Source organism: Haemaphysalis longicornis, unplaced genomic scaffold (assembly GCF_048455015.1).
Source record: "Haemaphysalis longicornis isolate Haplotype H1 unplaced genomic scaffold, Haemaphysalis longicornis Haplotype H1 scaffold_7, whole genome shotgun sequence".
Taxonomy (NCBI): domain Eukaryota; kingdom Metazoa; phylum Arthropoda; class Arachnida; order Ixodida; family Ixodidae; genus Haemaphysalis; species Haemaphysalis longicornis.
In genome coordinates this window covers 1,100,330-1,118,450 of record NW_027526422.1, presented here as the reverse complement: position 1 = coordinate 1,118,450, position 18,121 = coordinate 1,100,330, and the positions used below count along the sequence as shown (strand labels likewise).

Below are 18,121 nucleotides of genomic sequence, written 5' to 3'. Positions count from 1 at the left end.
GGCAGCCTCGATTCCCAAAAACCGAGAGAGCAGGCTGGGTCAAGGAAAGGCTGCTCGAACATGGATCACATCCATGTTATGAATCAAATGATAGACAATTCCGCAGAGTGCACTAAACCCCTTTAAATTACATTTATATATTATGAGAAAGCGCTTGATTCGGTACTCACTGCAGCCGTGCTAGACGCACCAAAGTTCCAAGAAATAGAGAAAACCTGCATAACACTTCTAGAAGATATATGAGGAATGTACGGGCGGGATATCCCTCCACAAGCAAAGCGACAAAATTCCGACCCGAAAGCGAGGAGGACACGAATATACCATCTTGCCAAGATTGTTTTCAGCACGTCTGGAGGGGGTATTTAGAAAGCTTTACTGGGAAAACATGGAATTTGGGATAAACTGGAAATACTTGAGCCATTTGAAGTTTGTGGACGGCATAGTTTTGCTGAGTGAGACTGAAGAACAATGCAAGAAATGCGTGAGGAACTGCAACCAGAAGGCATGGTCGTGGGGCTAAATATATATATGAATAAATTTAAAGTAATGAGGAAAAAGCTTGCGAAAACCGCCTTCTTCGGGTTAGGAAACGAAACGCTAGGAGACGTAAAACAACCTCGGACAGATGGTTAGTGGTGACCGCAACCGGGAGAGAGAAATCTGGCGCAGGACAGGTATGGGTTGGGAAGCACTCTGCAAAGCTACAACCAGTGCATACTAGCGGTTATGACATGCGGAGGTGAAACTTGGCATTTTACTAACCAACTAGAAAGCAAACGGGCCATGGAACGAATAATGTAATGAATAGCACCCACGGACAGGAAACGAGCTACCTGTTTCAGAGAACAAACTACACTAGAAGATATCACAGTTGAAATAAAGAGTTAAAATGCACTTGGGCTGGCCATGTAGTTAGACGAACCGACAACCGCTGGACAGTTAGGGCAACAGAGTGGATACCAAGGGATGGATCTAGAAGAAGAGAAGGTCGACGGAGGGATGAAATTGGGAGGGGGGGGGGGGGTAAACTGCGTACTCGAGAAGTGCAGAACAGGAGCGGTGGAGCTCGATGGGAGAGGCCTTAGTCTTGCAGTGGACCTGAGTAGGCTGCTGCTGTTTTGGGGGGTGACGATGATGATAATGATCAAATACCCCGTCGAGCGGTACTGCCGCCATCTGTACCAGTGAAGGGCTCCTGGCTGAAATAACCAACGGCGCAAAGACAATCAAAGCGAAAAAAAGTAAACGAAGTCTGGGGTCAGAATGGCATTCGAACACAGTCGTTCGAAATGTGAGCCATCCTAGAAACGCCCGTTCTAGGGCAGGACTACAGGTTCCGAAAGGTGGAAGGGTTGCGGACTTGAGGACTTTGAAAGCGTCGACAACCTGTACGCGCAGTTTGATGCTGCTTGGCACGTCGGCCGGCTTATTATTCACACACGTTGAGGCTGGCTACCGGCTAATCTGGAGTGACGACGACAGAAGGTTCCCCATTTCCCATTCCGAGGGGATTCGCGAGTGACGAAGACAGCTGTCGGAGGGAGGTCGCGGCCCATTCGCCAATTACCATTTTGCCTCGACGTCAGCATAAGCAGCCGAAATCACCGCGCACCTGGTCATGTGCAGGAGGCCCCAAAGAAGCGTGGGCGATGTCTGGCCAGACACCGGCGGGATGACGAAGACGTCGTGGTGACAAGACGTGGCCTTGCGACCTGGGGACACAGTTGCGTTTAGGCTCGCCTCGTGAGGCTCTGCTCTTCCGTCACGCTTTCGTAGAGATCTGTTTTTGGTTGCGTTTATTCTGCTGTGCCAGTCAATCACGCCTGGCGCAACTATGCCGCCGGATGTCGGGGCAGCTGCCGCAATCGAGCGACACGCTCCGGGCGGAAGTCGCCTCGGCGCTGCTTATTAAGCGCGTGTCGAACGGCCTGGCTTCCTGCCCGTTTAACTGGTGCAGCCGCCTGCGCCATCAGTACTGCCGAGCCGGGGGAGTTCAGCGAGCAAGGCCGTGTTTTCGTGGCGGTTCTCTCGCAGTCAAGTGCGGTAGTCACGCCGGCGGTTTGATCTCAGTTCGTGTGCCACCAGGAGCGTCGAAAGTTTTCGGCACGGGGAACTTCAAGACGGCGCCTCGAAGCGACCTGCGTGCCAGCGACCCATGCATCTCTGCCCTTGACGCGGCGTGCGGAAACCAACATGCGGATCGACTTTCGGAGATGAGTGCGGGCTTTGCCGTCCTGCCGCAGCGCTCCGCAAGAGGGAGAGCGAGAGAATTTCCAGGCGGCCGCACAGGTCCTGCTAACTGAACCCTGCTAGCTGAGCCCGTATTTCGTTGCATTCCAGAGGGCCGTTTTCAGATACTTCCTGCTGCAGAATGGTGGGCAGGCAAGGACTTTGGGTTTCGGCCTTTGCCAATCTCAGGCCACGCAGTCCCAGTAGACGTGGTTATCGGTGTATTTCTGCCGGTTACAATCCAAGTAAGGGTCCTTATTCTCAGTAGACCCGGGGCATTGTTAGCTTTTCGAGCGACCATACGCGGGTCCGGGGGCCGGCTTGTAATGGCCATATTTAGTTTCCAGGACGTAAGAAGTGGCAGCAGCAACTCCGTGGCAGCTGTGAAGTGCTGTTCCGCCTCGCTGGATGCAACAAACGAGCTCGTCTGAGTCTAGCCCGTTCGAGAGACGGTGAGGAGGTTCGCCTGACGAGAAGCCGAGGAAGCTCGCTGCGGGGGAAGGCTGGGGAGAAACACCCGCCCTTCCCTGCACTTTCGTTCATTGAGCATGTGTGCGCCTCGTACCCCTTCGAAGCACCAAAATAGCCTTCATGTTCAGCGAAGGCGCGATCGGTTTTTTTATTGGGCTGCCATGCTTAGCTACAGATGGTTTGTATTTTTATTCCCGTTTTCCCTCTCCCTGTGCGCAATAGCTCAACCCGCTTGGCGCCCCTTCCTGAATTTCACCGCTCGTGTGTCTTAGTCTCGTTCCACCCACAGTGTGCGTTTGTTAGTGTCTCATTCAGTAGCCGCAGGTGATTCGCGCAGCGTTCCCGCCCCCCCCCCCGTGACTAGCGAGACGCACAACGCAGGGCAAGCAGGCGCCAGGAGGAACGGGGACTCGCATGGGAAGGAAGAGAGCGAAGCCATGCGCCAGATGCGAACACTGCTGGCGCTGCTGTGCACGTTCGTGAGCGCCTTCGTGCTGGGCGTCCAGGTCGCTTTCAACGCGTTCGCTGAGCGGCGGGAAGAAACGGCAGCAGAGACGCGACAGCCCTTCTTCACGGCGGACGGGGCCGGGTGGGTGGATTCGTGGAGCCCGGCGAGCCCGAACCTGCACGTCTTCTCCGCGTACCTGGACCCTCGCGCGGACGCCGCGGTGGTGCGTGTCGTCGGCCTGATGCGCCTGAACCCGCCGCTCAAGGTGACCTGCGCCTGCCTCCTGCAGGGAGATGGCCACCCCGCACGGGCCGTACGGGCCAAGGTCGAGTTTCTGCAGGTTTGTTGGCGCCTAGCGCTGTTAAGCGCCAAACGCGTGTGCGCACAGTGACGAGTTTCTGCAGGCGTTCTGCCTCCCTGGAAACTGGTGCGGCAGCTCCCAGGAACACGAGCGGATTTGCAGATGGAAAAAACGCGGGCGGATACGCGTTGCTCTCCGCACACACGTCTGGTCCTTTAGGCAACACGGTTGCTACTTTCTTTGGTTGCAATGCCCCTTCTCTCTTTCTTATGCCTCATGTAGGGCGTAAGGGGTGCTCATGCTGCAAAGGGCAGCTTCTTTGCCTTTCATCCTCTCTCGTATTGAATTTTATACTCGGGCGGTATTCTGGAGTTCGTCCGTTTTATTGTGACGTATATCGCGCTGTATAGGTTGAATTTTGTGCAACTGTTTTTGCAAACACATTTTAAACAGCCAAACCTATTTTAACCTACATTTCTGTGTTTATTTGAACGTATTTTGAAAAAGTAAACATGATAATGACGAAGTTGAAATTTTTCACCCCAAGGGGGCGAATGTCGAAAGGTGGCGCGTGCAGCCAGCTGCTTCCTGCGGTGCCTGGGGCCGCAAAGCGCGAGAAATATGCTACTGCTGCTCAGTTTTTTCGCGCTTGGACCACGATTATTATGTCCATGGCAATGACCGTGTATCACGAGAATAACCCCCTTTTACGTATTTTGGCATCGACGCTCTTGCGGTATGCTGACGCGAGCTTTTCGTTGGCATTTCTGTGGTACTCTCCGCGTAAAAACCTGTGCAGATGGTCAGTGTTTTCGTTTCTTAACTACGTGTCTGTTTCCTGTCGAGTCTACGAGCGTTACGGGGGTATGCGAATTCATGAGACACCAATAAACGTTTATAAATTTCATGCTGAGCGCGTTTGTAATTTTGGTCTTCTGCTAGGTAGCTATCAACTCGCAGACGATGGTTTATTTCACGGTGTGATGGAGGCGGCGTAGATGCACCGGCTCACGGAGGGCTGCGACAGCGATATTGTTTCTTCGTTACCGGCCGCTGACTGAAAGGTACCGCTAGCGGAGAAACGCAGGGCACATAGCACTTGGTCGTCGACACTGAGCCCGCGCTGCCGCCGGAAAGTTCGTCTCGCAGCTCATCACACAGCCACCGCACAGTTGTCTTCGGCAGGAGGAATGCTTCTGCAGGCATTTTGAATGGGCCAACATTGGGCCTGTTCGATTTTCCAATTGTCGCGGCCCGGGGCTACCCGCGATTCGTTTTTCTCTGGCAGCTCGATACGTCACTTCCGGAGGCGCCAGATCGGCTAGGACTTTGTCTCGTCAAGCGGACTCTGGCTACCCGTGGGCTGCCAGAACCGCCAGGACGTTTATGGTCTGGCGGGGAGCTGGCGCTGGCTCCAGTCAGAGCTCTTCAAGATATATATATATATATATATATATATATATATATATATATATATATATATATATATATATATATATATATATATATATATATATATATATATATATATATAAGCGAGTAGACGACAAAAGGAGATTGACACGTTCCGTGCGCCCAGTTTCGGCATAATATTTGGTAGTTGTTTGGTTCTTACTGGCTTTAAAGTTGTTTTAACTGATCCGCAACTTGTTTGCAAGCGCAACGTTTCACTATATTAAAACGTTATCATTTCATACAAGATATTTTCGTTGCAACACGCGGCCCTCTTTTTTGGTTGTCCGGAAAGTTCGATAAAAGACGACAGCTTACCGCTTCAGCTGAGGCTCATTTTCGATTGAGTTTGCATTAACATTGGCAAGTATTTTTCATCTCGTACACGAGAGCAGCGTTCCGAAGTTAGACGGAAACATACATGTTTCTGTTAGTTAACGTGATTGTTTTTTGCGCGAACATGAGCTGTACGTACGTAAAGCCTTGGATGATTAATTAAGGTGTCGTTTGAGCGTCAGCAAACAGGGCCGGCTGGTCCTCAAAAAAGGGCGTCAGAAAGCGCACCATAAGGGCTTTAAATTTGGCTTGAGAAAAGATTCAAACGAACACCCCGAGAAAAGGTTCAAACAAAGCGGAACGTGCGGGATGTTTCATAAACAAAATAATGACGTCTTTTAAGGACCGTGGTGATTTCGCCAGTCGAAAAGGAATGGATGTCCAGGGACAGAAAAGGGCTGTCGAATCGTTGTCGGGGTCAGCTTCGGGAAGAAGCCCGTCTGCATCGAGCGTGCCGACGCAACACAAACGGCGAGAACAGCGATACATTTTGTGAAGTGGACCGTGGCAGACGACAGGAAAAACGGTTGTTGTCCTCAATGCCTGATGCGGCACGCCTGCTCCTAGACTTTTCAGTTATCGATGTGCACTGAGGCGATTGAGCTACGTAATTATGACGCAACTTCCTGCCCTAGAGCAAGCTTCTGGCAGCCAGCCCGTAAATCGAACAGGTCCATTTTTTCTTGCCCACCTGTTCCGCCGGCGAGCCGAAAACAAGGCGATGACTAGTACATTCACACTAGAACTGCCACAATTTTCTGCTCGAAATTGTCTGCTCCGTGGAGCCTCGGCTCCACAAAATAGCTACGCCATGTGCATGGGCTGGGTCACATCCGAGTGTCGCTTTTTAGCCAATCAGGGTTCGCTCGAAGCGGACACTTTTGAAACGGACACAAAACGGACAAAACTTCAGAAGTTCATCCTTGTACAGAGAAAATGAATAGCTTATCTTGTCGTATTGACGCCTGCGCGTGTTGATTTCTTTTTTCCCTTACTTATCTCTATCAGCGCTGGAGTGGCTGTCTTAAGCCGCTACCAACGCCCTGGAGTTTCGATCAAAGTATATAAGGTTCACAACAGCGCGTAGTTTTAACGGAATGAAACACAAAGACTTCGACAGACTAACTCCTTGTCGCTTTGCACGGTGCGCTTCGGGAAGCTGATTAGAGGGAAACTGATTATAACTGGCAAATAATAGCTCTGCGCTAAAGCTGTATTTTAGTTTATATCAAAGATTGTCCATTGCATCCATTGGTAGTCAAATGTGCTTCAAATTTTCTTTTACCTGGGGAAATATCAGCCGAGTGTAACGCGCTAGTCGGCGAAAATGGCCCTGCTGGCACGGGCCCCGAAAAGATGCACAACAGATGTACGACCGACATCAGACCCTATCTTTTGTAGTTCAGTGCGTCTACTAGAGTTCGCTCTGTTTTACCAATCCAAAAGGTCCACACACAAGACGCGTGTTTAATATTCGATTGAGATTTTCCTTGCCAGGAAAGAAGCAGCTCTATATTGCCTTTTGATACGTTTTGTTTGTTTTTTCACCGGTGCGTGGCCACGGGGGTTTATATCTTACCGCGAGTTTCAAACGTTTGCCCCTCTTTTGAATGCCGCTTCGGGCAATCTTTTGTTGAGAGGAACCCTAGAATGTTCGTGATTGATCGACAATGTTCTCAATTACATGGTTCTGGAAGGTACAGCGTTCAGAAATAACTGTGAGCGAAGCAATCGCCGCGCCATTGCAGTCGGCGACGTTCATCCGTGAACGTCACTTTGCTGACAGCTGCTTCGACGTTTGCGTGTCCTCAGGACACGCAAAGTTGTGTCCAGCGATAAATTAGAGTCTAATTTGTCGTTGAACGCAAGTTCAACCCATGTACAGTCATCGGTCTTGAGTCTTGACACATTGGCTTCGACTGCTAAATCATTTCGCGTGGCCCGTCGGGTGGCACTCCTTCTCCTCCATGACGCGGTGGTGCGCGGGCGGCTTCCATTCCATGATCGCCGCTGGAGCAGACCGGTGGCGCCATCCACTGGTAGCCCAGGAAGGCACCGCGTACGATGCTTGGTTACTTCAAGAACCGAGTGCAACTTTTTCCCCACCGTGTGTCGTGTTTCGCTGTCTGCTTACCATGCTCCAAGTGGTCACTAGCTGTAACAGCAACAGGGCGGCCGGAAATAGCCGCTGACGCCGCTGCTGCGTACCTTTTCAGGATCACCACCACGCCGCCTACGACGGCGTCTTCGTCCTCTGCCCTGCCAGCGGGCCCCAAGCCCCGCAAAGCGTGCGCGTCGTCGTCAACGGCACGGAAGCGGGCACGTCCCGGAGCTTGCCCGTCCACTTCAGGAGCCCCAGCAGCAGCGACTGGGTCTCCCTCGCTGTGTGCGTCCGCCCTTTCTACAACGGCGTGCCCAAGGTGCGGGACATCAGGCACTTCGTTGCCTATTACGTCCTCCACGGAGTGCGCAGGTTCACCTTCTACGAATACCAGGCCAGCGAGGGCGTCCGGAGCTACCTGTGGTCCCTCAGGGCATACGTGAAGGCCGACTTCCTGCCGTGGTCGCTGCCGGCCGCCAAGAAGTCGTGGGCCCTGGCGCAGAACGCCTTCACCCAGGACTGCCTGTACAGGCACGCGAACGCTTCCCGGCGCGTGCTCATCGTGGACCTCGACGAGTTCGTGTTGCCGCTCGGGAAGAACGGACGGCGGTGGCTGACCGTGTCCGAGCTCGTGGCTTCGCTGCCGGCGTCCAAGGCGTGCCTCGTGCTGCGCAACGTGTTCTTGGTGCGCGCGCCGTCGGCGGAGGACCGGCCCTTCATCTTCGAGAGCGTGAACCGCAGCAGGCGCGTGTGGCCCTCGGGGCTGCGCAGCAAGTACGTGGCGGACCCGCTGCGCGTGCTCGAGGGCGGCATCCACTTCTGCAGGCGCTTCCCCGCGGCCGTCCCGCAGGCCGACCGGCAGCTGACGGTTGGGGGCGGCCAGGCGCTGCTGTTCCACTACCGCACCTTCCGCGGCGAGACCTACCGGAGGGACGACAGCATGCTGCGATGGAGGGACGCCATGATGAGTTCGCCGCTCGTGCCCCCCGGCCGCCATGCCGGCTGGGCCTACCTCGACTTCCGGGCGCGCGCGGCGCTCAGGAGAAGTCTGGAGGCCGTGCTACGACTCATCTAGGCACAATGTGGGCTTGTTCTGGTTGGAACAACCAACGGCGATTGGAATGCGCCATTTTACTGTGCTTCGTAGCGGGGACTAGTCGGTAACGGCGGTGTGAGCTGCGTCTCAACACCTTGCCGGAATCAAGGACCTTTGTCAGTCATCCCTTCTACGCGAGGAGGAGGGGGAATAAGTGAGGCGTTTTTTTTTTCTTTCGAAATGAGCCAAATCCATCTAACGCGATTTTGGAAAGAAAGCGAGAGGTTGTTACCGGACCTGATTACAACGTTGTCAGAGCAATCATATCGCATGTTTTATACATCAGCTAGGGAAGTTTATGGCCACAAGTAATTAGAAATTATGAGGCTAATTTGAGCGCTAGTGGAATGGTAAGTTTGGAGTTAGCTCTTATTAAATTGAAAAACTCAAGTTGATGCGGCATTCTTATAAAAACTTCATTTAACTTGACTTTCAGGAATGTTGAGGTGCAGTTTGGCCGGAAAAGGCATTAGCCATATGCGACAGGGCTTCATCAATAGTAAAACTCTACTGGAGGAAAAGGTGAGTCCTCTTGTGACCATTAGCAGCTCTTTTCAAATTCTACCGCAGGATAACATTCTTGGGCACGCCTGAAGCCACTCACGAAATAAGCAAGGTCTTTGCCTTGCCATGAATTTCCAGAACGATTCACAAGAAGGCTGCTCGTTCCTTAAGAAGTAGTTCGTAATCTCAGAGGGCCGCGGCGGAGAGAGATTTGCCAGGGCTTGTAAGCGGCGGCTCTTTAGTTAAGCACTAAAAAGGTAAATATGGGAGTAAAAAAGTAAATACAGTAAAAGCTCGTTAATTCGAACTCGGTGAGTTCGAACTTAGAGTGGAACTGACTCCTTGGTCCCGGCATAGCCCTCTATATTTCAATGGGGGGAAAACTTGCCGATATTTCGAACGCGTCGGTACCCAGCAGGCTTAACTCGAACTGGGATCCCCTGGTTTCAATCGCTTCTCGCGGAAGAAGGCTATCCAGAGTGATTACAATGTGTTGCAAATCCAAACCACACCAAATTTCTCAGGGATGTAAAATAGCTAAACAGAAAACGACAGCGTAGCGCGCGCGCTACTCTGCTGCGACAGCCTATTTCGCTCCCGCAGCCAGTGCTCCGGCGCGTGGCGTTGCACGTTCTCTTTGTGCGGCTGGTGCTGTGCAGTGCATCAGCGCCTAATTCACGATAGCGAGTCCAGAGGTGGCTTCTTTGCATTCTCCCTGCGCAGTTGATCCGCGAAAGAGCAAGATCTGGCTCATTTCCGATACAACCTACGATCTGCGTGCACGTTTGCACGACGTTAACTCACTTATTATCTTGCCGCCTCTTCTCTAGGTGAAAGTTGCCGAGTTTTAAAGCGAAGCTTTTTACCTAAACCCCCAAGGGTTCTGTCGCGACCATTGGTGTCAACAGAAAACTCCCAAGAACAAATAAAACAAATTATTGGCACCACCAGGAATCGAACCTAGAATGAATAGAGAAACTTCGTGAGAGAGCCCGTTGTCTTCCCGATTGAGCTACAAGCCCACGCGAAGATGGGGGCGACAGACGGTGCACTTACAGAGCATATCTGCGAGTTTACCCCCGTTCTCGCGTAATGCAACGTGATAGCGTCTCGTGACCTCTCGCGCCGCTGTGCGCTCCGTCCACGGCACGTGTAGCGGCAGCGTGCGCACCTGGTGCACAAGCCCGGATTTGTAAAAATTAAAGGAAGCTCACACCAACGCATGGCATCGCGCTTCTGCTCCGTCTCTGCCGGCGATCTCGTCGCCTACGTCGGTGGAGGCAGAGACAGAGAAGGGAGATTGTCATACACCCGGTTCGAGCTTCCTTTAATTTTATAGAAGAGTTTCCACTCATGTGCTTCACCTATACGACTCAACCAACCACCGTTCATGAATCGTGCATTGATTTAACCTCAGCAAAGAATAACTTTTTGGAGTAATAAAGTGTGTGGTTAGGTGCATTTCACTTTTCTCTGGCAGAGCCACGTGTGTGAATTCACGTGAAGTAATCGTTGTGGGCGTCCTTTACAGCTTCGCTTTCCAACCACCTTCACAGGGTGGATTGGCGCGATTTTTTTCTTGTCACTGCAGTTTTCACTGACTGTCGATCTGGCCCATTTCGAAAAAACACTTCAGGTGTTTATGTGGTGAGCGTTGGCGCGACCGGCGTGGCGGGTGAGCGCTTTCTTGCGCATTCCCCGTCCCTGACCTTGACCTACTCCTCTAGCCGCCGTGGCTCCCTCCTTCGCCTAATGGCCCCTCTCCCGCTCGGACGCGTTTCTTGTCTTCTGCGTGCGTCTGCCTCGCAGCCGCCGCCATACCCAAATTATACACCTCCCTCCCTATATCCCCATTAATATTTTTCTACCAGTATTCCCCCGCTATACCCTCCTTTCATATCCCCTCCCCCTTCCCCCTCGGGCCTGATAAGGTGTCGGCACCCTTCGCCAGACAGTTTCGGGCCCTTTTCCTCCTACCTCCCCCCCCTTCAAAGCCTCATCGCATCGCATCGCACTGCTGTTAAAGGGGTATTCACACGACGGAGCGTTTCAGCGGAGAAATCCGAGGGAGGTCGTGACGTCACTGCAGGCGGACTTCCGCTCGGCCAGCTCCTTCGCTCACACGGAGGATGCGTCTGTCGGACGGACGTCAGTGTTTGCAGTCGCCCATCTCTAAAGCAGAGCTGCCGTAGCACCGCCGATTGCACGACGGCGGCAATTTCTGCTAAGCTCATACGTACTGATCTTGTAAACCGACCAAAAATTGGTCGTCGACGCGATGCAGGTGCTGCCGCGCGCAGAGAACGGCGCGCGACGTGGTAGCAGCCGGCCGGCCCACCTACAGGCCCGCATACTGATGTTAGGCTTAACACTGCGGCGAATATTCGATCGCCGCTCTGGCAAGCGGCTCAGGTGACGGTTATAAAGCAACTTTCCATCACATCATTACCCCATTTCTCGTATACGCAGCTTTGTTTGCGCCTTGGGGAGCAATAACAAGCTTTCGCTCCAGCTACCGGCGCCGGCCTGCGCCACTTCGCGGCCGCGGCCGCCGCTCGCCAAGCGCCCGTGCTGGTGGTATACGCGGTTCCCTCAGTGCGCCTGTCATGTGCGCCACGCATTTTCGCGTCCAATGCGTTAAGAAGCGATAAAAATAGAGTGCCTGCAACCGCTCTAGAACCTCAGTCGCGGCCAGCTGCCCGACGAGCAGACGGATGCCTGCCGCCTCCGCCGCCAAGCATCGGATCGTTTGTAGCCCGCGAGCAGAAGCTCCGATCTCCCATCGGAGGCGGTGCGCCGGAGAGAAACCGTGACGTAGGGGTCACGTGGCGCGCACTCCTAGGAGTGAAACGAAGGATTTCTCTCTCGTGTGAATACCCCTTAAGAGGCGTGCCGGGATACCCTGGTCCTGACCGGCAGTGCAGGCCCTGTGCGCTGGGTCCCTACATGGACCGAACTTTTCAGGCTCACTGTTCCCAGCAAGAGTTTGTCCACACTCCCGCCACTGGTGGCAAGGGACAGAGGTTACCGAGTGTGCGGCGGGGAAGAGGCCGGGATGGGGACAAGAATCGCTCTGTAGTCTGCCGAGACTGGTAGCTCGACAACTGTGGATGTGCAACCGGGAATATTCCTCTATTTTTGCGGTAGTGGACCACTATGTGAGACTCTTTCTTTTCTTTTTCTAGTAAGTACTGTTCTTCCTTGGCGAGGTCTCTGTACGATAAGTTTCTTCTGAACACGCGCTCTGTCATATTAAAAGAATGCAGCATGGAAGCGTACCCCACCGGATGCTGGCTAAGAAATTGCGTGATGTTGCCGCCACCTATAAACTTGGGAGAAACCCAAGCGGCTACAGTGCTTTTACAGGCGTCAGCTTAGGAACTGCGAGCGCTGGCTGCATTACTTTCGTTCTTAGATATATGATGGCAACATCCTGCTTGCCATTTTTTCGGATGGCGCACCTGGAAGAGCTTAAAGGAGTTTGACACGAAATTTCCGTGTTTTTTTTCCCGCTGCTTGGGGTGCTTACCAGTCCAGTAATCATAAAATGGCACACCAGATGGTCGATCGCAGCGTAAATAATTATTTACAACGAACACGGAGGCGTCAGTCATGACAGGAGGGCGCTCATGGCATCACGGTTCTCCTCGCGCCACGGCCGATATGGACGCGTCCTGTCCGGTGACGGTAGCCCGCGTAGCATGACGGTAGTCCCAAAACTCTGACGTGATGCACAAGGCGGAGCAGCGCGCGCTGCAGCTGCAGCCAGCGCGTTGGCTACGTCCCAGGAGCTCTGACGCCTGCAGGTTGGGGGCGCTCATCGCGTCATGCTGATGCCGATTCCGAACGGGTATTCATTTTGAGCTTCGTTTAAAATTTATTAAAATGTGCTAAATTAAACGGATGCGGTTGAAGCTTCCCGGAAGATATACGAAGAAAGCTTTCTAGCAGCAGAGCTGTTCAAGCTCATGTTTGCGGCGTCCATACGCAGAAAAAATATCCAGAAAATGCCGAGCGCACGTACCCGCTTGAGGCGTTGGCCAGGAATCGGGCGTAAAGACGACTAGTGCGCCCGCTGCACGAAACTGTAAATAAGAAACTCAAAGGAGCCATGCAGACAATACACAATTACGTTTGGTTCATTCGAAAGATTGCCGCGCTAGGATCATACTGACACCACTTTTAACATAAATTTCGCTCGTATAGGTTTTGCGACTAGGAAAAAAAGGAATGGCCATGCGACCCACTAGCTCATTTCCCGGCCGCCACAGAACCTATGATGTCATATGACCAGCTGTGCGATTGGCTGAGGCCGGCGAAAGCAAGCGCAAATTAGGCAGGGCTCATAGGCTTGCAGAACGCGCTGTTTGCGCTCAAATTTAGGGCACATTCTTTTTAGAGCAGTAATAATGGGGTGAACTATTAAAGTTAAGACCGAGCACGGAAACATTGAACCAGTTAGTGCGCCACTTCACCGGCTGACACTGCCTAGCGGAGCCATCTGACGCGTTGGACTTGTCTGACACAACACTGACCAACTGACATTAGCGGCATGGTCCCTTACGTGACCGTGCTTGTCGAGTCATAGCTTACGTTTTAGGAAACGATTAGTATGAACTCTAATATTACTACAGTAGGCATAAATGTTCTACCAGCAGCAATGTGGAACACTGCATGGGACTTCAGCGGTATTGCGTCGCCATCTGTGAAAGTGGGCGAGAAACAAGATAACCAAACGGCCGTTTGTGAGATGGTAGCTACCCTGGTCAGCAGGCTATCTGTAGTTTTAAGGCCCTGGTCTGGATACGTCATTGTCGACGTCAGAAAAAGACACGATTTAGCGGGAGAATTGCAATTATGGCTTAAAATGTTTAATTTCCCAATGAATAAAGCATCGTTTGCTGCTGGACAAGCGCTGGGGGCACTATAAAATCTTTCGAAGAAAACAAACTTGTATCAATAGCGGATCTGTTTGGCAAATCGTAATTTTTCGTGCCCGCAGTTAAAAATACCAAGCACACTAAACTTTTTTACACCCTTTTTGGCCGAAAAGGGTGTAAAAATCTTGTCCCATGGCTAACGCCCTTAAAAGGTGTTTTGGCAAAAAAAGGGTGTACGGATGAAAAAAGGGTGTTGAGCTCAACACCCTTAAAAAAGGGTGTTGAGGATAAAAAACGGGGTGTTGAGTCTCACACACTTTTTTGAGGTGATGGCATGCGCAGAGGCAATGTCAAACGGCGGAGCGCGCAGCATTCAACACAAACAGCCAGTACGCACAAGTTACTGTTGGAACACGGGATACAAGCGGTACATGAAGTGCATACTTCCTTAATAATACATGTGCTGTTCTTGCTTTTATACCCAGCAGAGGAAAGCCCCCCGATGGAGTCGGTGGGCTTGTCGCAAAAAACTGATATTTTAGCGCTAATTTCGGAACTATGGATTTTACTATGTGAATATACAAACCAACACGCGGATTTGCAAAAACTTTTTAATTACGCGGTAGTTTTTGTGATCCATAACTTATAGAATTTCATTAAATATCCCACAAATCTTTCTCGCCACCTCAACACCCTTCAAAAAGGGTGTTCATTATTTCAACACCCTTTTTTCCAGAAGGGTGTAAAGCTACATATTAGGGTGTTCGAAACTAAGAAGAACGGCGTAAAGAAAAAAGGGTGTAAGAAAAAGGGTGTAAGAAAAGACCGCCAACTAATGAAAAAAGGTGAAGAGACCTCCAATTTTGGAGGCATTTTGTAGCTGTTTACACGGGTGGACTGAACATTCTCTACAAGCGGGTGGTGTTTTGTACCTCACGATGTTTACAGCAATATGAATTGGCATAATTTATTACCAGGAAGCTCTTTAAGCTTCAGGAGCTAGTTTCCGTGGCATTAGCAAACAAATATAAAGAAAAATAACTGCAACACCTGTAAAGGGTGCACCGCCGCAGATAGGGTATTATAACAGTGAAGTCAGCTTTCGAGCTTGTTAGAGTGTGAGCGCAAGGGGCGTATGCGTATCCGCACCTCTTACTGTACCATTTCAAATGTACTAGTCTTCTTTTTATTCTAAAAGGCAGAAAAATTGGCGAGCTTGCAATAGTATTGCAAGGATGGAGAAACAGCATAGCTGAGGCCGACCTAGCTTGTTACCCCCTTGGATCCCCTGGCAGTGGGGGGGGGGGGCGACACACTGGATCAGCCTTGTAAAATCCGGTTAAACTTGGCCTCACCCCTCAGCAGTCATTCTAGCTTAGCAAGAACATTGTAAAGCTTAGTAAACAACAAAACTTAGCAACACCGGAAGAAACTAGGTCGACCCCCAACTCCGCTGTTCTTTTTTTGCAACTGAACACCTATTTCACACCGTTTCAATAACCTACATTAAGCCAAGCCTGTTGCAGTCGGTAAACATCCTTTTCGCCACACGACTACAGTCTTTTTAATTTTGAAGGTTCAAATTGGTGTTTCACGTGCCAAAGCTAAACTTGGGGAATGTGGTGCACCGAATAAGGAAACGAGCGATCATTGCATAAGAGCAGTTATTTATTTTTTTTGCGTTTGGAAATTTCTTGCGAGTAGAGAAGTATATAAGGGGATGTCTTCTTCTTTACAGTGCTATTATTCATCCAAACATGGCCTTATTTAATGAACCGCTGAACACCTTTTCCACACCCTTTCAACACCCTAAGCACCCTAAGAAAAACAAAGGGTGTTGAAGTTGATCAACACCCTTTTTTTCAAACAAAAAGGGTGTAGAGCTAGGAAAAGGGTGTTGAGACTCAAGAAAAAGTGTATAAGGCCTCCCAACACCCTTTTTCCACTTATGCTACACCCTTTTTGGCTAAAAGGGTGTAAAAAAGTTTAGTGTGAGAAATTGACGAGAGCGCGGCCCTCACGGCGACCGCTCGGCATTAAACAAAACCAACAAAATGCCTAGCGCTCGTGTGTGCGTGCCTCGCAATGACCGCCCATCGCCCCCTCCGCGCGTTCGTCAAGCCAGGCATACGCAGTTAGGGAGAAGATTGCGGCGAAAGGCCGGCCGTTAAAAAAAAAAGAAAATTCCGAGCGCCCGTGTGTGCGTGCCTCGCGGTGACCGCCCCGCGTTCCTGGCGCCAAGAGAGATTGGCCAAGTTTTGTAAAAAAAAAAAAAAAACTCCAGCGTTCGCCGTAATCGTGCCAACACTAGCCCGGGCCGAGAAAAACACGCTCTAGCGTACGACCCTGCAGGGTGATGTCGAATAATTATCACTTCCAAAAAAATGAAAGAAGCTCACACTTATAGCAAGAATTGTGGAGTAAAAGTCGTTGCGGCAGCGAAGAAGAAGCAAATCGGACGTAACCATGAACGTCCTTCGTGATGGTCGTGAAGCTTGCATACACCTTCACTACCATCAAATCTTACGCGTTAGTGTGAGCTTGCTTCATTTTTTTGTCTGCATGGCCCCTTTAAGCATTTAAATGAATAAAGAGCATATAATCACAAGCAAATATTGGTGAAAAATTCGGAAGTAGAAGTTGGAATAAAAGAAAGCCTTTTGAACAGGAAAAGAATAAAAGCTAACAGGACATCCGCCTAATCTCAGATACGTATGCAGGCTTGCGTGTGGGCTTGTGCCCCATGAGGAACGCCCGCTAGGGGGCCGAGACGTGCATATGCGCTTCAATCCGGCTCTGTGTTTTTTTGTTTGTAAGAGCAGAAGTTCGCCTCCTGCACCTACGTGAGTGGTACCAAAAGACTCGGCAAGGTGCAAGGATTCTCCAGACACCAGCTGCAGAGTTCTTCGACGATCGGATGCCCAAACATCGCTTCACAAAGACTGTGCCACGTTTCCCGGTGAGCTAGGCCTAACCAGGCATAGCACGCCACCGACCCACCCCGACGCCGGCACCGCCGGCCCGCCAGCTGCGGTTCGTCGGAACTGCCACGTAAGCCCGATGGAAACTATCGTCGAAGGCGAAGACAATGACCCGGCGGAGCTCGCCCGCCCAGGTTGGGCCGAAGTCCGCCGAAAGCAACAAGCTCTTAAGGCAGCGGAACAAGCTGCCCTTCAGGCAAGTGGAAAACACCACACCAATAATCCCCCACGCAAGAGTGCGCGTCGCAGTGCAAAGCGCAAGCCTCCCGCTGAGCCTCTACAAGAAGATGATATTAAGATAATCCTGCGCCCGCATGGTGGCCCGCACGGCCATCTCTCTAGCCACGCTAGCAGACACTGTTCAAAAACAAGCGGGTCTTGATCCCTACAGCGCCGATCAGGTCCGTATTCAAGCTACATCGAATTTCATCGTCGTGAGCACACCCTCGGAAGCTCGCGCTCGACAATATGAAAAAATCACTTCTCTTGTGCTGAAAGGCCATCAATACGAAATCTCCACGCACGTGTCGGCCCCAGCAAACACTGTGACGGGAGTGATTTTTAACATTCCCGAGGATGACACACCAGAACAAATGCTCAACAGTGTTTGTCAATACAACCCTGGCCTCCGAATACTGGACGCCAAGCGGCTCAATTCCTCTAATATTGCACAAATCCTTTTTGATGGAACCAAAGTTCCCTATTGGATCCGATACCGGGCTGCAACTTACCGTTGTAAGCCTTTCCGCAGGAAATTTGAAGCATGTACGGCATGCTGGCAACCTGGACATCGCCGGGACGTTTGCCCCAACGCACAAGCACCTCCAAGATGCCCCACCTGCGGACTGGTGACTGCTCCCGAGGACCACCCGTGTGTACCAAAGTGCATTGTCTGTGGAGGTCCCCATCTTACCGGAACTGTGGAATGCCCTAAACGGTACCAACCACGCCGCCACCCGAAGTCATACGCGCAGGCGGCGACCCAGAACACGACACCGACAAAAGAAGACTTCCCTCCCTTGCCGGGCAACGAGCAGCAAGAGCCCTCAAACTCACCCCCAACAAGAATATTCCTTCCAAGAGCATGCCACAACGCGGCAAGCCCAGAAAAGAAGACCTAGTCGGAAACCAGGTGAGCTGCTCAAGCGCGCCATCCAGTAGCTCGCCTCAATCCCCGAACCACCCTTCTTTGACATCTACCCCTCACCTTGATGTTTTTAAAGAACTACAAGCTATCCGTGCTGAAATCACTATGTTACGTCAGGAGAACGCGGCGTTCAAACGCGAAAATAATGCTTTAAGACAGCAGATGAACTCTCGAC

At 51.4% G+C, this 18,121-nt stretch overlaps 2 protein-coding genes across 2 annotated transcripts in view; one reads left to right on the top strand and one right to left on the bottom strand.

Moving 5' to 3' along the window:
• LOC144147427 (high affinity cationic amino acid transporter 1-like) overlaps positions 1–18,121 on the bottom strand; it is a 942,196-nt gene that overhangs the window by 367,925 nt on the left and 556,150 nt on the right. The window lies entirely within an intron of this gene.
• LOC144147425 (uncharacterized) lies at positions 1,928–11,715 on the top strand. The gene is made up of 2 exons (XM_077679555.1): positions 1,928–3,488; positions 7,454–11,715. The coding sequence occupies exons 1-2, from the start codon at positions 3,138–3,140 to the stop codon at positions 8,411–8,413; spliced, it is 1,311 nt and encodes a 436-aa protein (XP_077535681.1). The 5' UTR covers positions 1,928–3,137; the 3' UTR covers positions 8,414–11,715.

What these genes read in the sequence shown, in the direction of transcription:
- LOC144147425 (XM_077679555.1), top strand. Translation starts at nt 3,138, where the DNA reads ATGCGCCAGATGCGAACACTGCTGGCGCTGCTGTGCACGTTCGTGAGC. An exon ending in CCAAGGTCGAGTTTCTGCAG is followed by an intron (nt 3,489 to 7,453) that starts GTTTGTTGGCGC and finishes GTACCTTTTCAG; the next exon opens with GATCACCACCACGCCGCCTA.